This window comes from Hippocampus bargibanti, linkage group LG01, assembly GCF_051943395.1.
Source record: "Hippocampus bargibanti isolate YZ-2025 linkage group LG01, ASM5194339v1, whole genome shotgun sequence".
Lineage (NCBI taxonomy): Eukaryota > Metazoa > Chordata > Actinopteri > Syngnathiformes > Syngnathidae > Hippocampus > Hippocampus bargibanti.
In genome coordinates, this window is record NC_142734.1 from 31,833,598 (window position 1) to 31,860,642 (window position 27,045).

Below are 27,045 nucleotides of genomic sequence, written 5' to 3' on the forward strand. Positions count from 1 at the left end.
ATTCAAAACAAAACGTCACAAACTGAGCGCAAGTGTATGCGTCAGCAAGCGAATCAACGAATGATTAACAATTTGCATATGTAACGAACGTAACTCACTTCGAGCCAACGCGATAAAATGAAGTTACCGGAAGGGGACCGAATACCTCTCGTTGTTGGAACGGACTGACAGTTCGAAGCTTGCATTTCCTGTCTAAGTTAACTCAGGTGGGTACTTTTGATTTATGTCTGCCCGTGCATTGTTTTGGTGGTGGTTTGCGGGTAGCGATTAGTTCGCCTGTACTCTCAAAGCAACAGAACTTTAAAAGAACTTACTTTGTGCACAGGTGTCAAGTTGTCGCTAAACTGCAGACGAAGAGACAGAAAACCGACATTGGCGTTGCAGGCAAGCCGTCCGACAATGGGGAGCGCGTTGTCTCGCCTCGACGGCATGAGACTATCAAGCCTGTGGGAGAGGTTGAAGGGAAACCGGCGGCCAGGTGACGAGAGGCCAACAGGCTTCGATGACTCTCTGGGTGGACTCGTTAGGAGTGAAGACATTGCCCAGTTTCCTTACGTGGAATTTACCGGCAGAGACAGCATCACGTGTCCGGCGTGTCAAGGAAGTGGACGCATCCCAACTGGTTTGTAAAACCGGCTGATTTCAAATTAGTATGCAATTTGTTGTCATCTTCAAGGAGGAAATACCTTTGTTATTGTGGCCCTTCAGGAGACAACACACTGGAAATTGTTATTCATGTATGTTTAGAAAAGATACCAGAATAATCGATTATTCAATAGAATGTTCAGCAGGGAATCAGAATGGTACATTATTCGATAATCACAAATGTCAAAGTCAAGGCCCAGGGGCCAAATCTGGCCCACAACATCATTTTATTAGGCCCGCGAAAGCAAATCAAACGAGTGAAATTCCAGGTTGCTTGCTAAAGTCTGAACCGAAATTTCAAATTGTCCACAATAAGTCATTATTTTGTCCATTAAATTTGAAAACTAGTTATTCATTAATTTGTTGTGCGCTCTAGATGTAATATGTGGAGCGGATGACACATTCTAATGGCTTCCCCAAATTTTATAACTGCCCCAGAGAGGAAACTACAACAATTTTTGTGGTTTGAAAAACTAATGTCGTGATTCCAGATATGTGCCAAACACATAGTTAGAATGTTGCATGTGTCACTGTCTCTCCCCAATAGATCAAGTCAATGAATTGGTTGCATTGATCCCATATAGCGACCAAAGGCTGCAGCCTGAAAGAACGTAAGTCATACGCACACGTGCAACAACAGAACATGTCCGGTTTGTGTTGTAACCTAACATACGAACCTTCATCATCCCAGCAAGCTCTACGTGGTTCTGTCCATCGTGCTGTGTTTCCTTGCGTCCATGCTGGTGGCCTTCTTCCTCTTTCCGCGACCAGTGGTCATTGTGGATGGTGGGATATGGGCGGTCACGGTGCACTTTGACCACGCTAACAACAAGGTTCAGATGACCTTAACGGTGCGTGCTTCTCTCGGACAACGGTCTAGTCCACAACCTCGCGTCTCAAATGAACATCGAGTTAACATCCACCTGAAACACTGGCTGAAATTACTCATTTTTGGGGGGATATCGGGGTTCCGACAAATTCATAGATAAGGCTTCTTATCTGTCTTCTTTCAGAGCACGCTGAACTTCAGCAACCCCAATTTTTTCTCAGTGTTAGTGGAGAGTGTTAGTTCTCAGGTGCTCTACATGAAGAAGGTGATCGGCACGCGTCAGCTGAACATTGCCGCCACCATTTTACCACTTAGCAAGCGTCAGGTACGTTGTCGTCACGCCACCAACAAATGTGGATTTGACAAAGTTTTTTATTGCCTGCTCAATGTTCTTGTCTTGGTTGTTGCACAGGTGAACTACACGGTCAGTTTGGAGATTGGCAGCAGTGCGCCGTATGTCTAGTAAGTGTCAAGCGTTTTATATTTTGCAAATGTTCTGATATGAAGAAGGAAAAGATGATTCATGTTCTGTTGTAAATGTATTGTATGTAATGCTCATTGTTATAAAATACACACCTTTTTGTACATCTACAGACAATACACACCTTTTATTTATTGTGCAATAATGTAATTGCAATGTTCGGTACATATTTTAATACATTTTTATGCTTTAGAAAACTTTTATGTGTGAATTTTGCGGGGTCTTGGAACCGATTAAGGCATTTACATGGAAAACTCGTCTCTACTTCCAAACTTTGCTAGTTTCCTTCCAGCACCAATTAATTTTGTAAATCGAGGTACCACTGTTGTCTCCTTTTGTGTCTTTTCAGTGATTTCTGCACCATGCGCAGCATCAAGATCCACAACATCCTTGTTTTCATGCAGTATGTATGTCTTTACATGAATTGAGTTCCATGTGATCAGTTCTCCTGTGCTTTAAAATAGTAGAATTATATTATGTTACATTATGTCATGTTATGATATGTTATGTGATTATGTTGTGATATATTCTATTCTATCATATGTATTATGTATTATATTATATATTATGTATTATCCATTTTCCAGACCGCTTTATCCTCATTCGGGTCGCAGGTATCTTATCTTATATTTATATTATAATTATATTACTTTCTATTTATAATTATATTTATTTTATATTATTTTAAATTCAGGATGCAAATTGAATGACCCAAAGTGTATACGGCACAGGAAAAAAAACATGTGAGAAAATGCTGGGTTAAAGTGACAATCATACAACTCGGAAGGCGCAGATGTCGAGTATAAATAATGGTCGAGGCAACGCCAGTGTCAACAGTGCGCGAGCTATGCTAGTAAGCAGATGTCTTTATGCGCGGCCCTCCCTGTGTTTTCAGAACCTCTGTGAAAACCTCAGACATGGTGCAAACATCCCAGAACAGCCTGGAAGCGTACCACTATATCGACTGCGGCGCCAACACCACATACCAGCATTGGCACCCTTTCGTGGCACCTTAGCCAGATCGAGTTAGCGCAGATGTGGAGATGGATGGAGTATTCCTTCATTGGAATGTTTGGTTCAAAGATCAGCACATCATCTGGTTCACACAAGATTACATGTTGATTTTTTTGGGGGGGGGGGGATTCAGGTACGAAAAACCAACTCTCAAAGGTCGGACATTGCACTTGTAGATTTGTACTTTAATTGCCAAAGATAAACACTATAAGGAAGTTTGTATTCATTTGTTTTCATTCCTATTTTTGTCACTAAATTGAAAACTGTACGATGAACAGAATGTTTATTCGCGCAGACTGTCGCAGTCCGCGATAGGCTTTTGTCATAAAGGGAGGCGTTAGGCCTACAGTTTCCTGTTGGAAATGCTGTCCGTTGTTACGTGGTTACAAATGTTAATCCGGCAGCAAAGAATCAAGGGGTTTTATTTATGGGCTGCTATTTGTACAACGAAGCCTTATCTGACTAAAACATTTTCGCAGATGTTTTAAAATAACTGTGTTGAAAGAATAAAAACATTAAAGATGGCAATCAATATAACATGTCTTTTCAATTCCCTTTCTTTCCATAACCAGTGACTCACAAATATGCCCACACGTGTACCACATTATCACTTTATTCTATTTTCTGAATACAAAATAGCAGAATATTCTTTTCAAACAAAACAATTTTCCTTTTGTGATATCTCATACATGGTCCTATAGCTGCATGTGAAAATATATTACTACATCGTATAGAGATCAACAGGGAGATATAATACAAAGACCGAAATATATTATTGTTGTCATAAATGTTTTTTTTGTCTTTTTGAACCAAGGCAACAACTAAAATAAATGCATAGTAGAGCTACAAGGAGCCGTTAAGTACAAAAATAGAGTTGGATGAAAAGCTTATTAATTCATACAAGAGTGCTTCATCTTTGGCTAAGTATTTTATTTTTTGGCCTCTGCGAAAATGACGTTCAAAGCACAATAACACTGCACGTCCATCTTCACTTCTGCTTTCCCCCTCCACCAATTTCATTTGCGTGACTACTTCACTTAATGCAAACGGAACGAGACACGGTCGACGAATATACTTTCAAACTCCCCTCTGACACGAACGGCTAAAAAAAGTGAACATTCCAAACATACGCTCAGACGTTTCCAACAGGTCATTAATTAGTGCGATAGTTGGGGGGGGGGGGGGGGGCAGGATTGTCGTTATTGATTACGCGAGTTACTGTACACACGTGACAGGAAATGTTCTCAGGTCTTTGGTCTTCTTTTGATTTGAAGTATTCAAACTTTGTGATGTTAAAAATCTTTCTTGTTAGCCCCTGTGTGTTATCAGCTGTCACACAGCTGGATTAATCCTTTTTCTATTTAGATCACAGGCCAACGCATTCATATAAAAAAAAAAAAAAACAAGTCTATACTGAAAGGACAACCGATGTCTCTGGACAAGTTGTGTCCATAATTTGTAAAATGGCTTCAAATGACTTCTACTGAGCATATTTTAATAAGATTCCACCACATATAGCTATATTTTACATTTTAAAAGTTGCACTGAATATTCAGGAAGTCTTGTTTTTCACTTGGTGACGAGTCCGTACGTGACTTCACTGGTCTGAAAACCTTGTGTTGCACCCAAAAGCCGCCAGAAGAGGGTGTCAGGGGTGTTCCTTTAGTGACGTCACGTACAGACTCGTCACCAACTCAAAACAAGACTTCCTGAATATTCAGCGCAAGTCTTAAAACGTAAAATATAGCTATATGTGGTGGAATCTTTGTAAAATACGCTCAGTAGAAGTAATTTGAAGCCATTTTACAACTTATGGACACAACTTCTCCGGAGGCGTCGGTTGTCCTTTAAGAATGTGTATGTTGAATAAAAACAAATATGTATGCAGCCTAATCCCATGATTCAAATGACACTAGTTCTAGTTGTTAACATGTGATGTTGCTGTCCTAGCTGGTATGTACTCCAAAAAAAAAATATATATGGTGAAATGCCAACATTTTTTTGTGCTAACATCTTTTTTTTCCATCTCTGATCACATCTCTTGACCAACTTCAGCAGTCTGCTTATTTTGCAGAAAAGTGGAGTCTTAGACATTCAGTTATGACATTTTGATGTGCTTCTATGAACCCAATCTGTTGCATTTGCAGATGAAATATTTTGGTGGTCTTGGTAACAGTTACTCTGAGGCAGTTTTTTTAGTGAGTTGCAAGGTAGACCAGATCAAATGTTCTCACAGTCCACAGTGCCTCCACTTTGGAATCGAGTTATAACATTCTGTGTCCTTCATTTTGGTCACAAGTCTCGTGTCAAAGGGGTCTCCAGTCCAATGAGCTCCTGCACAAGCCAGTTGTAACACAGGTGTTAGCACTTAAACTCACAACCGAAGCAGCTTCCGTTCACCGACGCTGCGATAACATGACTTTGTTGATAAAGTTGACGATGGCGCAGGCAGGTTGTTCTGGGTCCAGCTCGGCAAACAAGTGGCAGACATTCTCTGCCAAGCTGCCCGGTTTCTTGGCTACGAAACCGAAAACTCTGAGAGAAGAGAATAACCAAAATCAGGTAACAAACAGGATTTGGTCAACTTGTCTCATTGATGACATTGCGAATGTTTTTCAGCCAGGGACCCACATTACAAACATGGTTCCTTCCCTTGTGCCCCAAATAACGTTTGTATACTAGCGCAACAAAATTTCACTTCATGAATATTGGGTCAACTGTAAGTGTTGTCTCTATTCCACTGATAATTAGCGTCTTTGTGATGTGAGGGCATGTACCAGATGATTTAGCAAAACGCGAGCTTACATGCGCAGCTAATCAACAAAAGATCAAACTATTCACACTGACAGACCATTTTGGATGAGAGTCAATGTTTCTGGAATGTAGGAGGAAGCTATAGTCGCCATGGAAAACTTACAGAAGGCAATCATGCAAACTCCAAAGACCGACTAAGCAAAAATTTGAAGCCAGAATTATTGTTAAGCAAACATGCTAACCACGACTCTGCGTGTTACCTACTAGAGCAAATAACAGTAAGTGCCACTAATAGGGGGAATGCACATGTATTGTTATAGAATTCAATCACTGCACGTATTATTAAAAAAACAAAAAATGAATCAAAAAGACTTACCACAACAATATGTATGTTTGAGAAATAGAAATACTCTGTTCAAAGGCATACTTTCAGGCTATTATGATTTCTAGTATGATACGACAAATAATAGCCCCCCACCCCCTTTGTTGACCATGATCACATTAAACCACCATGTGCATGTTAATTCTCAAAAATTAGCAATAGATTTTATGGGTGGATGCATGGTTTCTTGACTCTAATTACTAATTTCCTATTAACTAGGGCTTTGGTGACATCCTATGGCATTTGAAGGCATTGCAGAAAGAGCACAGATTTGCTTCTTCGCATCTTTTTTTTCCAAATCTTAAAACGATCAATCCCCACCATTTTTTGTGCAAACGTACTGTGAGTGTGCATTTGTTTTTTAAAAATAAAACAATAAATAAATACTGCAATTCAATAGCCATCAATTATACATCGATGAGAAGGTTTCTTCAGCCGTCATCTGTACAAAAGTGAAGGTTTCGGACGTTTCGCCTCCTATCCAAGAGGCTTCGTCAGCGAACTAAACTGACTTTAGTTCGCTGACGAAGCCTCTTGGATAGGAGGCGAAACGTCCGAAACCTTCACTTTTGTACAGATGACGGCTGAAGAAACCTTCTCATCGATGGACCACTCCTGTACGACTGAGAGCTTACACAGACGCATCAATTATTGTTTTTTAAAAATAAAACAATAAATAAATACTGCAATTCAATAGCCATCAATTATACATCGATGAGAAGGTTTCTTCAGCCGTCATCTGTACAAAAGTGAAGGTTTCGGACGTTTCGCCTCTATCCAAGAGGCTTCGTCAGCGAACTAAAGTCTGACTTTAGTTCGCTGACGAAGCCTCTTGGATAGGAGGCGAAACGTCCGAAACCTTCACTTTTGTACAGATGACGGCTGAAGAAACCTTCTCATCGATGGACCACTCCTGTACGACTGAGAGCTTACACAGACGCATCAATTATACATGCAGTTTTTCTATTGGCAGGCCAGCCTGAGCCTTAGACAACTGTACCCCTTTCATGACCTTATTTACAATGAAGCAAACATGCTTTGTCAAAACAACCAAGCAAATTGAGCACTTACTTAACAGTTGTGTTGTCTGAGTTAGTCCACCTATTCAAACAGAGAGAAAGAGAGCAGGCTCAGGCAGCTGCAGCCAGCATGCTCACACACACACACACACAAACACACGCACACACACACACACACGCACACGCGCATTCGTGCATAAAGGCACTGTCAAATTCCATATTACGCAAACAATCATGCAAGGATCACAGCAACAAACGCAGCCAAGTGATCCAGGGGTGCGGTTAGTTTCAGTTCCAAAACACAAAAACAATCTGGCCCAGCCCACCTCCTGTCCTTGGGGTCAATGCTACTGAAGGTCACGCTGTTCACCGCGTAATGTCTGCGAAAGAAAACCCTGAAGGGAAACGGACAGAACAACACAGAAGACAAAATGGCTTAGTACTCATTTAATTCATTCACTGCCATTTCCGAATGTATTTGGGAATTTGAAATATGACGTAAAGCGCCGTTTGCGAATTTGTTCGGGTTTTGGTTTTTCTTGCGGGGGTGCCGATAAAGCCCTGGTCAGACCTCTGGCAATGTGTTTCCCTTACACAAGGGGGCAGCATTTGCCTTTTGTCCATGTTAGTGCTTTTTGACAGCTTCAGCTGTTGCTGAAGCGCTATATAAACCAATATGTATTGTATTGTATATTGTACAGCCGCCCCCATTTCAAGCTCAGATAACTCCAGGCCCATATAATTTATGAATTAACTCTTTGTTCTGATGAAAGTTTTCTTAAGCTGCATTGAATGTTTATGTAGTAGTTTAAGGCATTTTGTAACTTAAAAATTTTGTCTGAAGAGACGTTCTTAACTAGAGGTACCACTGTATTTTCCAATTAATATTAAAAGTAAGAACTTCAAATGATTGAAGAAATTTTGGGACGTTCTCTACCTGCGCTGGCTGTCGGTCAACGTGATGCCCTGTGATGTCACTTTGAACTGGACGACGGTGGGAGCGGGGCGAGGGCTCCTCCCCAATGTGGCGTCCGTTGCTTTGGCAATGGCCTGCGGGCCAGTCAGAGACTCCGTTTCCACAGAATTCAGGTAGAGGACGTTACAGGCTGTGGGGTGAGAAGCAGCATGAAGGAAAATTCAACTTTCACACTCCGATTTTGCCAATATCTTCACTTCCTGCAGGCGTCATGGAATGGTGTACTTCTCGTCCATCAACTCACCAGCTCCTTGTTTGAGCAGGTCGGCAGCAGTGCTGACGTTGTTAACGGGCTGCACATCTGGTACCTCGCCTATCAGATCTGACAAATGCAGAATATACCAGTCAGATATGATGTAACATACACACTTCAAGCCTTATTATTCATTGGACGATGAAGGAATGCAGACCTTTTTCGAGGATCTTCAGTGCGCAGGGCAAAGAGATGGGAGTGATGGAGTGTTGATAAACTAACGCAGAAAGACTCCCTATCAGTGCACATTAAAACAAGTCAATGTCATCCCTTTTATTTATTTATTATTTTTCCTGAAAGACATGATAAAAAAACTGACCAAAGTAGGGCTCATTCTGACAGCCTTTAATCTTGACTCCTCTGGGTCCTGTTTCGATCAGAAAATGCCTCACCAAATGTTCCAGAGGGTCGCCTGTTGTCACAACAGAGCTGTTAGCATGTGGTGATGATTAGCGATGACTTTTTAAATTATTTATTTGTTTGTTTTTACCTTTACTGCTATGGTGGTTGACATTCGGAGGAGGTGTGGCCACCTTCAGTGCCAAGCCATAAGCACCCTGGAAGGAATTACTATCTCTGATCAAAAAGGTCCCAGGCTCTCTCTCTTTTAAAGCAACAATTGCTATGAGAAAAAAAACGAAATGTTAGCATTGGGAGATGGTGACTAGGCGTGTTATGCCACTGAAAGTTATTTTAAAAGTTATCAGTTAAAGTTATTTTAGCGAGCTGTCTCAGCTCTCTAAAATTTGTACAGTACCAAAGTGTAAATTGTCACGAGCTAAATTTGATTTTGTAATCATTTTGCAGCCCCGATGACAACAATTGAACACAAATCATCATTGTCCACTCCAGTGCCAGGGTTTTTGTCATTGTCACTTGAATTCGAGGACCCACAAATTTTAGCACCACATAAACATTCAATACAGCGTGAGAAACCTTACACTCTTCCTTCATAAAAAAGTTAATTCCTAAATTAGAGTTTGAAATAAGGGTTGCTGTCCAAAATACAATGCAATACATACATATTGGTTTATATAGCACTTTAACAATAGACATGGAAAAAAGGGAAATGCTGCTTCCTTGTGGAAAAGAAAAAAACATTGCCAGAGGCCATGGCCAGCGCTTTATCGGCACCCAAGCATGAAAAACAAAACCTGAACAAATTTGGTAATGGCGCTCTACGTCTCATTTTCAATTCACAAATGAATTCATTAATGGCGGTGAATGAGTTAAGAACGTTCCATGTGACATTGACGCCCTCTTTTCAAACCTACCCTGCTCTCTGGAGATGCCTGGCTTATACCAGAACCTCGAACTGTCCTGGACAAACTTGACGCTGACTCGGTTTCCGTTCTCAGGCTCTTCAGAACTAACGTCACTTTGGTTCTCACAGGGTGCAATTTCCCCAATGGTTGGTGAGAAGGTGACGTGATGTTGAGTATTGCCGGAGTGGCTGACGGGTGTTTTTGGACCAAGCGTTTCTTCGGCGGGCGAACCAGGTTGATGATGCCGTTTCTCCGGCAGAGGAGGCTGCGGGTGAGGAAGTGGTATGGAAATGGTGGAGTAGTTGGAGACGGATATTTGATGAAGCTGCGGGGGGTGAGCAGCGTAGTAGTGTCTCTTATTCATGTCTAATGGTGGATTGTGTTCCATTCCTGGGTAGGATTGTTGAGGGGATCCGTGGTGGACAAGAATCTTGTGCTGATGGTGGATGTCAGAACCGCTCATCATCAACTTCCTACCCAGAGTGGCAAAACCAGGAACGGGGCTCTCTGAAACAGGAGATCCTTCCATGCTGTTGGAGGCGGCTTGGGTTGAAGATGACGCAGGGGTCGGGGCTGTGCGGGAACTTGTGGAATTGGGGCTGCTGGGAGATTCGGGGAGGGAACCCCTGGTTGGAGAAGAGCATCCATTCATCTGCGGAGGGTGAATGGGTACCGAGCTGGTGGCCTGGGTCTGGCTCGGAGGGTGACACACTGCCTGAGTCGACGAGGAAGGCACCGCGGCAGCCTCGGATGGATGAGTGGTTTCCAAAGGGCGATGTTGGGAATGATGAGCCGGTACGTGTGAGGTTTGAAGAGACGTGGTTGTCATCACAGAGTCCAAATGTGCATTCTGTGTTGATGAGTGTCCATCATGGTGACAGTGCTGCTGTGGGGGGGTGCTTGTCGTGTTCGGAGCAGTCGGTGCAGTGCAGTGGTTGGGCGAGTCTGTTTGAGTGAGTGAGCTTGCGTTTGACGGTTGATTTTTCGTTGGCGAGGCGCTTCTTGGGGTCTCCGTGGCTTCCTGGATGACGTTAACGCAAGATGGATGCCCATCCTGGGGTTGTGACGTCTCGTGATCACTCCTGATGACTGTTTTCCGGATCCCGTACTCCCTTCCTGGACTGGGACTAAAATATATATGGGTTGATATTTATGTTGAACATATAATTTACAGCAGTTGTCATTTATATGATAGGATCAAAAGTACCAGGATATGACAACAACGCAAATGTTTTCCTTCCATTCTAAAGCCAGAAACAAATGTGATGAAACATGTTTACGTAATAACGTATAGACTAAAAAAGTAATAAAGATTTCAGCGCGATATGGACAAATATTGGGGCACTTGCCATTACACCAATCAAGTCAATAGAGCCAAAACCACTGAGTTCAACTTCAGTTTCTTTTTTCTGGAACTCCACCTCACTCTCATTGTACTTGATGGTTCAGAGCTCTCAAATTGTTGAGAGTGATTTTTTAAAAGGATATTAGAATTAAATTACTGTATTTTCCAGTGTATAATGCGCACAGGAGTATAAGGTGTTTTCAAACGTTTTCCATATACTGTATAAGGCTATAGGGTGCACCTTACATGAATGAAAAAAGTTTTCCAAATATAATATAGAAATAGAAAAACGTTTTCTAAATATAAGACACACCACATTATAAGGCGCTACAGTAGAGGCTGGTCTTATGCGCTACTTCTTCTACAGGGGGAAATAAATGGAGTCTGCTGGTGGCTGCTGACAGTAGTTGCGAGACCTGTTGTGGCTCAACATTACTTGATATATCAGGCACACCTGCATACAAGGCACAGGGTCGTCTTTCAAGAAACTGGAAAATACAGTATATAAATATGGAGCCCAGAAAAAAATCAATTTTCAGAAACAGATCCAATGCAGGCAATAGATTAGATTTGAGGCAGAAAAGTGAAGTTGTGTGATGAAAGCTTCATCATAGTTACAAGCATGGTGTTCTAGCATCAAAGAGCTTGCTGTTTAACTACGAGCATTCTAATATTTACAACCTTACACTTGGCTTGGAATAATAATAATAATAATAATATATGTAACTTATAAGCGCCTTTCAAAACTCTCAAGGACACCACACAAACTATACAAACAACTCAAATACCTTTCCTGTGTACGCTGAGGACTGCTTGTATGGACGGGAGTGGACGGTCCAGACATGTCTGACGGGGTGGAGCAGGCACCGTGGCCCTCTCTGTGGCCTCTTTTCAAAGGACCGTTGGTGGTGTGGTCCCTCCAACCCACACTTTCAGCTGAGTTACGAATACCGTCTGCCAAAAGACATCACGGGATTGATCAGCGGCAATCAATAAAAGAGCAACTAAAGTGCTGAATGTCAATGATAAGCATGACTCACCTGCATGTGAGTCGGGGTTGTGACTGGGATGATGCTCAGCTGACCCGTGGCTACAGGGTCCCATTACGGAGGACGCGGGTGGCAAAGGCGAAGTGGATTCGGACTGGTAGCCTGAGGCATAGCCCCTGCTCTCAGAAGGCGACGGCTGATAAGGCGAGTACGGGCACACCTGCCGGGGCGTTTGGTAGCCGCTGCTACTGCTGCTGTACTTGAGGTCGAGGTGCGAGTGAGGGTGGGACCGCGACGCCTCCGGATAGGCGGGGTGACATGACGGCAAGGGGTCAAAGGTGAAGGCGTGGTGATTGTGGCCCTGCGGCCCATAGGAAACCACGGTGTCCCTCTTGTGCCAGTAATCCGTCTCTCGCTCCCTTTCCCACTGAAGCTCCGCCTCTCTGTCTCGCTCCCAAGGGAGAGAAAACTCTCGGCCGCGCCTCTCCCAATGGCTCTTCCGATCCCCCTCGTGCTAATTCTGCCTCCCTGGTTCGCCGTAGCCCCGTCTGTTGAAGTTCCGCCTCTCTGTCCCAGTGATAGCCGTTGCCCCGATCAAGTCTGAGGGTGTGGTAAGCGATTGATGCTTCTTCTCTCCTGATGCTGCAATCCCTGCACGGGCAGCCAGGGGGCGGTAGACTCTCCATTAGCATTACTTCATGATAGGGTGGGCGGGCGGAGGACTTGGGGTTGTGAGGGTGGGAATGGTGGTGGCTGTGAGACAGAGGAGGAAGGTGGTAGGGACTGTAATCGTTTTCTCGACAGCAGAGGCGAGCTGGCGCGGACAGAGGATAGTGAGAATGGTTGTGGTCAAGCGGAGGGTAGGGGCAGAGATGACGTGAGGAGGTAGCTTCCGAGCAGGAGCGCCAGTGTTGCTGGTTGCTCTGGCGATCCCACACCAAGTCTGGCGGTGGAAGAGACTGGTGGGAGTGTGGACCGAAGTGCTGGCACAGGTCCATGTGTGAGGGAGGAGCAGCTGAGTTCTGGACGGGAGAAGGAGTGGCCCCGTGGTGCCCGTTGGTACCGGGTGCTCCATCAAGACAGTAACCATTTGGCATGAGGAGGGTGCGGTCGCATCCGGGTTCTGCACAGCGTTGAGATCGGTACCCATCTCGGCACGAACAAGATCTGCTGAGTCTCAGCGTCTCTGTCCGTTCCGAAGGTGACGAATCGCCGTCATCCAAGATGGCCGTCTCTCGCTCGACATCCCGGCTTCCTTCAATGCCTCCGAGAAGACGCTCGAGGTCCTCTCGTTCCTGTCTGGTGGGAGGCGGCGGACGTAACGTCTCTTCGTGGTGGTCGGGGTGGATGGATGATTGATTAAAGGGGCTTGAATGTGCCGAAAGGGCTGAGTCAGAGTGATGAGAGAGGAACTGATCAGGTCTCTCCTCCGCATGGCTGCTGCCGTTGGTTGAAGAAAGAGAACCAGAACCGGGGTCCCGGCGCTTCTTTATCTGTGCGTAGAGGCTGCCATCAACAGGACCTCTTGTGTGGGCAATATCTGTGATAAAAATAACATGTTAATATCCAATGAAAATGCAGACATTCTTGAATATCTTACATCATTATAGACCACGGGTGTCAAAGTCAAGGCCCGGGGGCCAAATCTGGCCCGCCACATCATTTAATTCGGCCCGTGACAGCAAATCAAACTTGTAGAATTCCATGATGCTTGCTAATGTCCGAACCAAAATTTAAAATTGATGTATATATACCACAATAACAGTCATTATTGAAGACTGGTTAAAATAGGGCATTCATTTTTTTACCCTCAAGACTGTCCTGGTATCTTTGGTTGAAGTTTTCGTAAGAATCCCAGCGAACGACAGGGTCGGTGGTGTTGTAATCGACCGTGACCGCCGGGTCATTTTTGTGGTACTCACGACCTGTGGAGAGTTGTGTTTCAACGTTCGTTTAAAGCACAGTTTTGCCATCTGCAAGAAGTAGCGGTCATTATGGAAAAATGGAAGATGCGGTGAGTGCTTCCAGGTGATTTTGAGACAGCAATGAATTGAAGATGAACAAATGCACCGACCTTTGATTTTCTCAGGTCCAGTGGAAAAGATAAACTCCACCGTGGCATCCAACGGAAAACGTTCATCTAAAGAGAGGTGGAAAGGAAATTCATATTGACCCAGAAAGAGCGGGAAGATTAACTACTCGGATCATCGACATGACATCAGCAAGTCACATTAGATAAAATCATTTCACTATCCACGCAATGTTGACTGCAAATGTTTTCTCTAGTACGGATTAATATTTTCCACAGATGTGCTCGCACTGATGTAAAACCACAACGGTATACTTCAGTACATCTTTGACGCTTCATGAACCAGAACTTGGAGTCTACCACACGCAAGGAATTTCCCAGTTTCACAAATCTGTATTCCATGTAGGAAATGACGTAATTGGAATGATTTGATTTTGATTCTCTGCTCCTTTTTCAATAACCACTTCAAATGTTGTTAGATATGTATTACTGTAAAATCGTGTTATTGTTTTTATGTCATATGTTCCATTGCATTATTGTTAATGAAAGATGCTCTGTGAAAAATGTCAACGGTGCGACTGGAAATTCGAGCTAAATGTTTTGTTATTGAAAAGTTATTGAGAAGTCAGAGAAAGCGATCAAGTGAATGAAAATGAACATCGGTATCATATCCTAATAGTTTGTGCCTCCAAAACACTGTAAAGGTACCTATGCAAGCTTCGTCCAGTTCCCCTTTGCCAAACCACAGTTGGGATCCATGGATAGTGCAAGTGTGGAACTGGAGCCTGAACACGTTGTCCCTGTCAGCACTTTGGGCTCGCCTGTGGTAACATTTGACCTGCAGGGGGCAGCGGAGAATGAGGCTGAAGCATAAAAGTCCAGTACGGGATGTCAAAACAACTCCGGAGGATAAATATTTTTGATAATTGATGGAGGGGGTGTTATTTTCTTGCTATTTTAGAGCATTATAGTACACCGCTGATCCTGAACAGGGTGGTGCGGAATGGCGGGAGTCTGATTCCGGCTCATTTCGGGCATATGGCAGACTACACCCCGAACTGGTCGCCACTCATTTGTAGTGTACATGTAGAGACAAACAAACATTCACACCCACATTCAGACATCCAACCAAGCGGAAAATGTTCCCACACTGACTGCACACAAGTCAGGCGAGTGTTCTACGACACAATCAGTGACTTCTATTTTATTCCATTTGGATTTTTTTAAATTGATTTTGCTCAGAATGAGAATGGCTAATTTGATTGAATTTATCGACACTACCGGGATAGCTTTTCCTACTTCATGTGTAAATAGCATTTGTGTAGTTTAGTTTTCCCTGATGATTGCAATAATCTTGTGGTATTTTTTTTTTTGTATGACTCATTGAAGACCGACAGTAATTTGCTCTGGTTTTTGTCTGTTTAGATTACGACTACTTTTTATACACTGGCAAAGGCAGGAATCCACAGATTGCCCCATTTGGTAAATGTTTGTTTCAGATAATGTCACGATATCAACCTGATCTGGGCTTCTCTATCATTTCCTTTCAGAGTGAACTCACCATGATGTCACCTTTCAACAGAAGTGCCGGTTCGATGGTCACGCACAGTCGCCTTCCGCCACTTCCGTGAAGGTCACTGTGGGTCAAATGGAGAGCACAACACATGACGAAAGATACAAGATGGACTTTCATGCACCATGTAACCTGGCCAATATTTAAAAGAAGGAGAAACAATGACAAAGAACGCCATTGATTGAATCTGAAAAACGGCCGTCGAAATAAAGAAAACAAAAGAACGAGTTAGATAGGCTTTAGACGCATTTTCATCCTGCTGGAAAATTGAAAGCAGTGACATTGAAAAACAATGTTGGGATTGGATTGGATTGGATTGGATTTGCCTTTATTAGTCTCACAGTGTGTGTTCGTCGTGTTCACGGGGACCCAAACAGCAACAAAGGGACAAATGTAATAAACTAAGCAAATAAGCAATAAACTTAAAAAAAACACACAAAAATAAACAAACAAATAAATAAATAAATAATGAATAAAGAATGAACAATAAAAATAGATAAATATAAGTAATTAATGATATATAAATAAATACATAAATAAATAAATAAAGAATAAAGAATGAACAATAAAAAAGTAAATAATGGTAAATAAATGAATAAATAAATACAAAAGAAAAATAAGAAATAAAAAACGAATAAAGAATGACCAATAAAAAATAAATAATGATAAATTATTACAAAATAAATAAATGAATAAATAAATAAATAAATAAATAAATAAATAAATAAATAAGCAAATAAATAAATAAACCTTCGTTATCTGATATGATATAACAAAACTATTTTCCTACAGATTTTTTTTTTTTTGTGGGGCCTAGAGACTCACTATATGCCTGAAGTGTAGACCAACTGCATCGACTGGTAGATCTTCAGGAAGGGGTAGTAACCTGCACAGACAATCAGACAGATGGAGCCCTTACCATATATCCTGAAATCAGAAGAATGCGCTGACTACGATCCTCCCATCCCATCATCTGATTTCAAGATAAACACTCTCGTGTTCCTGCAGGTAATCTGCTAAGTGGGACCAACTATCACAGTGGAAGTGGTGAACATTGTCGGGATTCAGTAAGGATGTATGTCCTTTCGCATGTTTACCATTGTGTATGTTGTTGCACCTCATCATGTGACCGTGATATTGACCGAAAGCTTTCTACAAGACGTTTCCGTGACATGCTTGGATACATGGAGCTCTCTTTGTGAACTTAATAGGTCCTCGCTGTTCAGCCTAGAAGAGTTCTCACGACCTCTTCTGTCATAGTTGTCACGGTAATGTCAATGAAATGAACCGAGGAGAGTGAACACAAACCTCCTTCTCCTTGGAAATTGGGGAGTGACGGAATGAGAACTTGGTGGAGGAAGAGAGGGCTACTGTTCATCTTGATGGCTCCAGACAGAAGACCCCCAAAGTAATAGATATACCTGGGAGCGATTAAAAACATATTTGCATGAATTCTGACAATTTATCAACAATTACAGCGTACAGGGCAAGCCATGGGGTAAATAGATTTTTTACAAAATTGAAAAGTTTGAAATGGAGACAGACAAAGGCTGAATTAAAAAACTAAAAGTTTTATCCCACGCTCCAGCCACTCTTGCTGCCTACCTGTTTTGGGATGGCTGGAGGGAAGTGGACACTTTGTCTTCACAGAACTTCCTCATGGCAAGAGTACTGAGAGCCTGGTCCGCCCTGCACAAAAAAAAAAAAAAACAAAATGCAAGCGCACAGGCGCACGCACACACGCTTTCAGCAGAGATTTTCCATGATGGGTCTCACACTAGACACTTTTCATGCCAAAAATGAAATGGAGAGGACACAGCTGGCACGGGCCACAGGATTCCAGTGTTCCTGTATTAAATCCACAGGGCTTAATTCATCAAACTTCCCAGGAAGGTCAGAATGGAAATGAGATGTTTCTGCCCATTGAGGAATAAATTACTCTGCATGCGTGGGGCAAATGTCCTACGGATTGCAACTCATTTGTTTCTATGTTCCCTACAATTGGCTGGCAACCAATACGGGGTGTTCCCCGCCTATAACCCGAAGACGGCTGGGATAGGCTCCAGCAGCCCCCGTGACCCTTGTGAGTAAAGAAATCAATATGTATTGTATTGTGAGGATAAAGTGGATCGGAAAATCAATTTTTAATAAAAACCCAATATTTTTTTTTTCAGGCTGAGACGCTCCCACCAAGTTTTTTTTTTTTTAATAAGGCTTGATGAACTGAAAAAAAAGCAAAGCAAAGCTGATGCTTGCCATCTAAAACACTCACCCTGCTGAGATCTTGCTGTAGTGCATGTAGGCTGCAATGATCACTCCTGTCTTGCCTTTGTTACCCTGACGGAGGAATAGAAACAAAAAAAGTACAAAAACATAGAATAAAATCCACATCCAATCACCTATTTGATCAATTTTCTTCATATGATTTGGGGTGAAATAGATTGGAGAGTTTGGAACATGCAATCACACGCCTTCAACAATGACCTCGCTGACACGATCATGCTCCCCCCATGACTTTTGCCTCCCAAAAATCCAAAAGCATTCCAAGAACATTCCAGAATCAAATTCCTAATATGACCCCTCCAGATAGCAGCAAAGGAGGCTGCACCAATGCACTCACAAATTAAAGCTTGTTAGGCACTCAGTGAAAGGCTCTGCATTTCCCCATTCCGAAGAGATCTTGCTTACGCTGGTCTTTTGGATGAATTAGAGCGGGCACAGACTTACATGTGGCTGTGGAACGTCAGCACGCCACAGACGAGGTCTGCGTTCATGATTTAAATTCTTTTTAACTATAAAACTGTGCGTCTGTGCGTCTCATGGCAGCAGTGGAAAAAGTTACCACTTCAATGTGACAATCTTTACATGGTGGGATGTATGGTTTTAACATCAAGCTGTTGGTTCATTTCCAAATTCTTAGCTACATCTTTTCAAGCATCAACCATAATTATGTGTAAGACAGGATGTAGGATGATCCTCTTCATTGTCGGAAGATATTTTCTATTCTTAATAAAATTTTCAGAAGGTTTTGAAACTCTGGGAAAGACCTAAAACATCTGTCTGGGGGTGCGGGGTGGAGCCAGTGAGCACATGACCTCTGACCTTGCAATGCAGGACCACCACGTGCTGGGGGTCAGAGGTAAGCCACGTCTCCATGACCTTGCATATGGCGCAGATTTTATCCAGCGGAGGAGCATGAAGATCAGGCCAGCCAAAGTCGTGAACCTGTTATTGCCGCAGGAACACCATCACGTGTTAGATTCAAGAAACTTTGATAAAATGATAAATATACGCGGGTCGTAACCTTTGGATTTAATCGGCTCATATCGTGTCGCCTTTCGGAGAGATTGAGGAGCTGTAACAGACAAAAAAATCTTTATGAATTATATGTCATTTTAACCCCAGCTGGGGCAGTGGTCACGAGGGTGGACAGATGATCATGTGATCCTATTGCAGGATGCATGAAAGAGTTCTTTTATTACCGCCTAATACTGTATGTGCAATATTTTGCCCAAATCTAGCTTCAATAAGGTGAGCTAAATAAATAAATAAATGAATAAATAAACGAATGAATGAATAAATCAATCGGTAGGTGTCATGATCTGGTTGGCGACCAACGGGTGGCGCTGTCGGCCCCGTCTGCAGCTACGCATGTGTTGGTCGTTCCAATCAGTGGCAGTCAAAAGGAGTCCCGGCATGACCATTCGGGGTCGGGTCATTGCATTGTGCAGTGCATTCATTGCATTGTATGCTGTGCATGTGTTTTCTGCACCCTGTCAAGTTTGTTTCATCTTGGCAGACTTTTACGCATGGTTTTCTTTGACACTTTTACTTTGTATTTTTCTGTTCTGATGATTTTTGATGTTTTAGATTTTCTTCCTGCTGACTTTATTTTCATACAATTTCTCAAATACAACCTGCTGCTCCCTCCTAGTTTGGGATGCACAACCGCCATGACTACCTTGCAAATAAATAAATAAATAAATAAATAAATAAATAAATAAGAAAGCATTAGCATTCCGTAAAGTGTATCTGGGCTCATTTTGCATTGTGCAAGTGTGTATGTGACATGCATCAAAAATCAAAAAAAGGAAGTAAATAAATAAATAAATGCAATCCTCCTCACCAGAAACTTGTCTTGATGCTTGGACTTGAGCATGGCGGCCACCTCCTTTAGGTTGAGGCGGTACCGCTGCTCTTCCAGCTTGGGCGGGAAAAAGACGGAGATGATCCTCTCTGTGATGTAGGTGAGGTCAAAGTCGTAGTGGCGCTCCATCACTCGCTCCATCACGCGATCGACACTGAAGCTCCTGTGGGACGTGAGGAGGAAGGGGGTGGGGGACGGGGGCTCACTGAAAGTTCTTAGCGGCTGCTTGAGCAACGTTGGTTTCAATCGACCGTCTTTAATGAAGGAGGGGGTGATCATTTAGTAGAAAAAGAGGGCAGTAATTAAAGTGAAGTGCGAGACCCAAGCAAAAGAGAGCCCAGGCAGAAATTCCTCTCTTTGTCGCAAAGAATTCATGGGCTGCATCGTAAATGAAAGAATGAGATGACCTTTTACCTCGGCAGCGTGTTTCTCTGCTTGGTGTAGGTCAACGACTTGGTGGAGCCCTGCAGTGAGAATCAAAACATACAATAAGAATACAATTTGTTTTTTTGTCTTTTTAAATCTCCTATGCAAGTCCTATTTTGTTCTTTGACATTTTTTGTGAAACGGATTCTGTATTGCGGTGTTAGAATGAGTCATAAATGCTCAATTAATACAAATAAAAGAAAAATATACCACGATATTTTATTTCATCCACAGTGTATTTTTCACTGTTTTGTTGCATCGGAAAAATGATCCTTCGCAATGTGCTGCAAGATGTTAGATTTACGACCTGGAAAAAGGGTTCACATGCCAAATATTGTATTTTATATTTACATGATATTTTCTACTTATAGAAGTGGTAATTAAAAAAAAGGTTGAAGGTTTGCCAAAGTCAGTTGGGAAAGGCTCCAATATTCAAAGATTACTTTGATTTTATCAAATGTTTTTGCTGCCTTATCGAATTTGCCGTTAAATTTACGATCCCAAGCACAGTGCCTAGTTAATTTTTGTTACTTTTAACTCATTCACTTCCAGACGATGTGCAAAAATGTGTCCACTCCAGGGTTGTTGTCATTTTTCACTCAAATTGCAGCACCCACAGAATATTGAGTTTGAGGACTACACAAACATTCAATACAGCGTGAGAATGCTTAGACTCTCTCCTTTCATCACAAAAACAAAGTTAATTCCTAAGTTATATGGGTCTGGAGTTATCTGAGCTAGAAATGAGGGCGGCTGCCCAAAATACAATGCAATTCGTACATATTGATTTAAAAAGCACTTTAACAGCTGAAGTTGGAACAAAGTGCTAAAATGGAAAAAAGGGCAATGCTGCCTCCTTGTGGAAAAGAAAAAACATTGCCAGAGGCCTTGGCCAGCGCTTTACCGGCACTCGCTGTAAGAAAAAACAAAACCTGAACAAATTCGGGAATGGTGCTCCACGTCATGCTTTTCAATTCCCGAATACATTCAGGAATGGCAGTGAATGAGTTAATGACAAAATTAAAATATCAATACAATAATTGGGTGCAGAATGTTATTGAGTGTTTTTGGTGTGTGTGTGTGTGTGTGTGTGTGTGTGTGTGTGTGTGTGTGTGTGTGTGTGTGTGTGTGTGTGTGTGTGTGTGTGTGTGTGTGTGTGTGTGTGTGTGTGTGTGTGTGTGTGTGTGTGTGTGTGTGTGGATGACATTTTGAAGACAGGCACAAGACTGAATATGATGTGGGAAACAGAGCAAATTGCAAAGTAGGAAAGTAAATGTTTTGCCATTCAATGCAACGTATTTTACAGCGTTGGCTATTCCCTCCCTTGACGCAATGGCAGGTCACCTGAGGGTTAGCATCCCACTTGAGCTATCCCCGCCCTTGTCTGCAGAAGATGGGAAAAAGTAGAAGGATATAAAGATTCTTACCAGGTGTTGGGCATTTCGAGGCGGAGCTGTCCCTCGACGCTGCTGAAAGCAAATGAGGAAAGATGACAGGCAAAATGGCAGAAGGAGAGCGAAAAAACACAACATGAAGAATAAGAAAGAGGTGAGAATGAAGGGGAAGGGTAAAGAAGTGAGAAGAGGAGTTGGGGGGTGCGGAGGAAGGGAGAGAGAGAGTTAACAAAACAAATGGATTCTCTAATGGATACACATGACTACTTCCGACACCAACATCAACATTGGTTTTCAAGACAGGAATCCTGCAGCGCATGAGAAATGAAGAGAGTTGTGCGACTCCCGATCGCCTTCCCAGAAGCAATTTGGGAAAGAAAAAACATTCCGTGGTTTTGAAAAACCATATATTGGATTTCAGCTTGGTCATGATATTTTGCGGATGTTTATTTTAACGGGGTAGAGGGAGTGTTGTGGTTAATCTTTGCATGTATGCAGTAGCGATTCCCTGTGCTTTGCTTATTGGTGGCTGATTGAGGATACTGACCCCAATTTGCAACTAGCCCCAACCTCCCAAGGGACTCGCTTGACACCCTCTAAGCCCCCAAAAGTTACAGTACTGTACTTCCTTGACCCTTGCTCAATTGCCGTCATGAGGACAAGTCTTAACATAGCTACAGGTTAAAAAGTAGCTCCAAAGAAGTCAATTCTGTGAAAAGAATACTTTTGAGAGCAAATCAAAGACACTTACCAGGTCGTTGGCAGGAGCCGGGATACAAGTTGTGGTTATCTAAAACACACAAGGGAAGCCATATGTGAATCACAGACTCATATTTGTTTTGCCTAAAGACATCTGGATTATGAAATAGATTCAAAGTGTTCGACTACATATTGTAAACCAAATACTGGATCGAAAAGACTCGCAACTGATGGTCCACCAAATGTTGATGACTGGCTATATTAATACTATTCTACAACGGAAAAACACCAACATCTATTAACCCAACGCTTTTCTTACAGATTTAACCCTCAATATAAATGTGTAAGCCATTAAATTTTGATTCTGAAAGAGAATTCAGCTGTATAATAGCTATTGCGAAAACTATGTTAACTTCTGCTAAAGTGGAGTCTGTCAGTTGAGATGCATCATACGTCCTTGACATCTATATGTACGTTAGAATTATTAGCCAACTCCGTGGCGACATCCCGTGGCATTTTAGACGATAAAAACATCAAATAAGTGAATTAGTTTTTTTTATTTATTATTATGATAAGTTAGTATATATATTTTTAGATTAGCCATACTCTGCATCAACAGACAAATATGTTTTCTCCGCAAAAATTAAATGAATAAACACAAAAATGAACAAATTAATAAATATATAAATGAACAAATACATAAATAACTGAATAAAAATAAATAAATAAATAAATAAATAAATAAATAAATAAATGATGGCTGGCTGGATGGATGGATGGATGGATGGATGGATGGATGGATGGATGGATGGATGGATGGATGGATGGATGGATGGAGGGCTAAAATGGCTTTTTCATCCTTTTTTCATGTAAAGCCTATCATGTAGTGAGGCTGTATGGCATGTGATCCACCGGTCTGTTGTCATGGAAACGATGGTTTGGATAGCCCTCTTAATGAAGAAGGTAGCAGCACAGTCATGCTTACGTAACAGATGCAACACACGAGGGGGGGGGGGGGGGGGGGAGAGAAAAAGAAAAAAAAAAACACGAGGCAGCTCCTTCATTATGCGGTTGTTCTGGACTGTTTATTTGGACACCGGAAAAGGGCAAGGGCTTATGTGTATCAACCTATGCACACAAAGGAAGTCTCACAGGCCCTGAATCAGTGGGGGCTGCGTCTGCACACAAACATGAAGACGTGTCACTTGTTGCTTGTACAGTAACAACAGGAATCAACAGGAAGGCGCAGGGGCTGATAAAGAGCTAAATCCAGAACCAGATGCGGGTGTGACTGTCTGTTCATGAGTCAGTTTGAGAAATGATGGCCTTCTATCTCCACAGAGAAATTCACCTCTGTTCTTGCTCCATTTTGTGGATCCTTGGCGTGTTTCTCTTTCCGTGCCTGGATCCAAATTCTGACCATATAACTTTAGGCATTGGCACCAGTGTCTCTTTTCTGACTCTCTCACAAGTCTATTTTTTTTTAGTTTTTTTACAAGTGTGTGAACATTGCAACACACATGAAAGATTTTATGAGGTAAAATGCTCCAGCGTCTTGCATCCATAATCCAACAGAGCTTCCTCCACTGAATGCCTAATTCACATAAACAGGCAATGGATTATTTTCTTTTTTTTTTTTAAGCCAACATGGCTGTGAGTCTTTATGTAAGCATTTTGCCAAAATGGCCTTCGTCCAAGTTAACATCATGGACGAGTGCTTGATGACCACATATCGGGAACCATTCCCGACTGTAAATGTAAATTCATCCAGTGAGGTTGGTAGGTTATTGGGGGGGGGGGGTATTGTAACAGGAGACTACCAAAACCAGAGCAAAATTATGTGCACTGTTGGAGAGCAAATATTTGTCGTAAGAAATTTGTCAATGTGGTTTGTGATTTTTTTTGCCAGCCGAATAAAGCTGTTTTGTATTGTATTGTATTGTATTGTATTGTATTGTATTGTATTGTATTCCCTTTGGCGTAGTGCGACCAGAATATGAAAACAGTTTTAAAATAGGCCATTCGCTGAAGGTGCGCTTTATACTCCCAAGCTCCATATACTGCGGAAAATACATAAAACATCTCAGCAATTTGTTTTGGACCAAAGAGCTCACTTGCTAGATAATGTGAGACTAACTTCATTACTGCCATATGTTGCCCTAATTTATGTAGGAAAGTTTTTCCAACAAAACTCATTCCCCGTAATTCACGAATCGTTGCTCACCCGCACAAAAAAACTAAACCCGTGACTGTAAAGTGTCCTTGAGAGTTTTGAAAGGCGCTTAGAAATTAAATGTATTATTATTATTATTATTATTATTATTATTATTATTATTATTATTATTATTATTATTTGGGAATTGAAAAATATGACAGAGCTCAATTGTTCGGGTTTTGTTTTTTTTCATGCTTAGGTGCCAATAAAGCGCTGGCCATGGCCTCTGGCAATGTTTTTCTTTTCCACAAGGGGGAGCATTTCCCCTTTTTCCATTTTAGCGCTTTGTTCCAGCTTCAGTTGTTGTTAAATTTATTTTGGACAGCAGCCCTCATTTCAACCTCATGTAACTCCAGACCCATATAATTTAGGAATTAACTTTCTGGAATGAAAATGACAAAAACCCTGGCACTGGAGTGGACACATTTTTGCATGTCTGGCAATGAATGAGTTAAATTATTTTATTAGCCCCAAAATAATACCACCATTCTCTTCCAAAAAAACAAGCAATCAAATTCATGGATTCATGTTTGGTCATAGTCAATCCCGTCAATATAAATGGTTGGAATAGTTGCTAACCGCGACAATCCAAACTGCTCCTTCCAAGAGGAAAGCCTTTCTCCTCCCTCAGCTGAGGCTGGAAGGAAGCCACATGGATTCAGTTCAAGGTGTTTCAAATTTCTCGTTGTTATGACTACAGCTATCCAGTACGTACCCTGCGGCATGAATCGGGCTACACTCGCATCGGGATTTATCCGTGTCACCTTTGATTCACCTTTTGTTCCAGAAAGCTTACGTTGTGAAAAGGCTCGGCGACGGGTAAATGCGAAAGCACAACAACAACAACAAAAAACACTACACCAGATTTCCATCTCCTCAAGCCATTGCTTACACAGAAACTTCCTGCTAATAGACCTCCGCCCATCCCTCCTCTGTGTCTCTTCATTTGAGGTCATAGTTTCTTCAAATTTTGAGCATCTTATCACTCTCCCCCTTCCCCTTTACACGCCCCACCTTTTCCCGACATCTTCCCCTCCCTCCACTTTTGCTCTTTTCACGCCACCTCCCCAGCGTCCACTCTCCATCAAGTACTTCCGTCCGCGTACTTCAAATCAATTCCAAACAAAACAAAACAAAAAAGAAACCCTTCCTCTCCCTTTAACTCATTCACTGCCAGATATGTGCAAAAATGCATCAACTCCAGTGCCAGGGTTTTGTCATTTTCACTCAAATTGCAGGACCCGCAGAATATTGACTTTTAGGACTACAGTACATAAACATTCAATGTAGCGTAAGTAACCTTAGACTCTCTTGTTTCATGAGAAAAAAAAGTTAATTCCTAAATTATATGGATCTGGAGTTATATGAGCTTGAAATGGAGGTGGCTGTACAAAATACAATACGTATTGGTTTATGCAGCGCTTTAACAACAGTTGAAACTGGAACAAAGGCTAACATTAAAAAAGAGAAATGCTGCCCCCTTGTGGAAGAGAAAAAAAATTGCCAGAGGCCATGGCCAACGATTTATCAGCACCCAAACAAGAAAAAACAAAACTGCAAACAAATTCAGGAATGGATCTCTACATCATATTTTCAATTGCCGAATAAATTCGGGAATGGTAGTAAATGAGGTAACTTTCTCTAACCTTCAAGGTTTTGACCACACTTTCCAAAGAACGGTAATGTCTTAAGAATTGAATGTAGACCGTGAAGACAAAATATCACTCTCTTGTAAAATGTCAAAATACAAATGTAACACAAGACATTGCGAAAAAAAAAAAAAAAACTTGTTTGAGAAAGTGTTCCTACTACGCTGATGGGTGCCTTGAAGGGGGCGTGGCCTAATGTGATGTCAGGAGCTGCAGTCCCACAGCGAGTTCAATGTTCACATCTGCGCCATGCACTTTATTTTGGATTTACTATGTGTCTGGTTTGAAAAACAGCTGTAAGTTCAGCTTTGATTTATTTATTTATTTTGTTTCTTCCACTTCACTCCACTTGTGGAGTTTTTGAAGGTCACTTATGACTCTGTTTTTGACTCGTTAATACCAAGGTGTGAGGTGGAACAATCAAAGGCTTGTATCAGACAGAAAATATAAGATGAGAGGCACGTTTTAGTCCGTTTCTCTCTCCGGTACAAACGCTTTTGAGTTTGGGTTCTTAAAATGAGTGAAAGGTCAACGTTTGATCGTGGCTACGTCCATCACTAACGACAATGTTGTGATTTACTGAACCGCTATAATGTAAGCTCATGTGAACCATAGATGAATATGATTAATGTCGCTCCAGAGGCATACACTTGTTTGGGTACTCAGGTATATTCACTTTGCTGTCAATGCAGGTGGGCCTATCAAATGACACTTGGAATTCTGACCCCCATTAGCCTCTCTTAAAGGACAACCGGCATCCCCGGACAAGTTGTGTCCATAATTTGTAAAATCACTTCAAATGACCGCTGGTTTGATTAGTGATGGTACTGTTGGTGTCAAACACAAAGCCCAGGGGCCATTTGTGGCCTCACACATTACCTTATGTGGCCATCGAAGGCTAATTACATGGCTCGATTCCATGTTTCTGGCTAAAATATCAAATGTCGAGAAAACTGCACGC

At 42.0% G+C, this 27,045-nt stretch overlaps 2 protein-coding genes across 2 annotated transcripts in view; one reads left to right on the forward strand and one right to left on the reverse strand.

Moving 5' to 3' along the window:
- Window positions 1-314: 314 nt before the first annotated feature.
- Window positions 315-3,506, forward strand: tmem106c (transmembrane protein 106C). The gene is made up of 7 exons (XM_089011126.1): window positions 315-622; window positions 1,193-1,256; window positions 1,337-1,496; window positions 1,659-1,799; window positions 1,887-1,936; window positions 2,305-2,358; window positions 2,851-3,506. Exons 1-7 carry the CDS (start codon window positions 400-402, stop codon window positions 2,969-2,971), a joined length of 813 nt encoding a protein of 270 aa, XP_088867252.1. The 5' UTR covers window positions 315-399; the 3' UTR covers window positions 2,972-3,506.
- Window positions 3,507-3,566: 60 nt separating this feature from the next.
- The window catches only part of tns2a (tensin 2a), a 47,257-nt gene continuing 23,778 nt past the window's right edge, over window positions 3,567-27,045 (reverse strand). Inside the window, 26 exon segments of the mRNA XM_089010962.1 lie at window positions 3,567-5,504; window positions 7,177-7,206; window positions 7,451-7,519; window positions 8,062-8,230; window positions 8,345-8,422; window positions 8,511-8,588; window positions 8,673-8,765; window positions 8,844-8,975; window positions 9,628-10,745; window positions 11,752-11,917; window positions 12,004-12,446; window positions 12,448-13,492; window positions 13,761-13,877; window positions 14,027-14,092; window positions 14,690-14,819; window positions 15,543-15,618; window positions 16,380-16,440; window positions 16,863-16,975; window positions 17,160-17,243; window positions 17,827-17,891; window positions 18,657-18,779; window positions 18,859-18,909; window positions 19,681-19,864; window positions 20,116-20,165; window positions 21,555-21,596; window positions 22,273-22,311. Of these exon segments, the coding sequence (XP_088867088.1) occupies window positions 5,366-5,504; window positions 7,177-7,206; window positions 7,451-7,519; window positions 8,062-8,230; window positions 8,345-8,422; window positions 8,511-8,588; window positions 8,673-8,765; window positions 8,844-8,975; window positions 9,628-10,745; window positions 11,752-11,917; window positions 12,004-12,446; window positions 12,448-13,492; window positions 13,761-13,877; window positions 14,027-14,092; window positions 14,690-14,819; window positions 15,543-15,618; window positions 16,380-16,440; window positions 16,863-16,975; window positions 17,160-17,243; window positions 17,827-17,891; window positions 18,657-18,779; window positions 18,859-18,909; window positions 19,681-19,864; window positions 20,116-20,165; window positions 21,555-21,596; window positions 22,273-22,311 (4,761 nt within the window). The 3' untranslated portion in view covers window positions 3,567-5,365.

What these genes read in the sequence shown, in the direction of transcription:
- tmem106c (XM_089011126.1), top strand. Translation starts at nt 400, where the DNA reads ATGGGGAGCGCGTTGTCTCGCCTCGACGGCATGAGACTATCAAGCCTG. An exon ending in AGGCTGCAGCCTGAAAGAAC is followed by an intron (nt 1,257 to 1,336) that starts GTAAGTCATACG and finishes TCATCATCCCAG; the next exon opens with CAAGCTCTACGTGGTTCTGT. An exon ending in AGCAGTGCGCCGTATGTCTA is followed by an intron (nt 1,937 to 2,304) that starts GTAAGTGTCAAG and finishes GTGTCTTTTCAG; the next exon opens with TGATTTCTGCACCATGCGCA.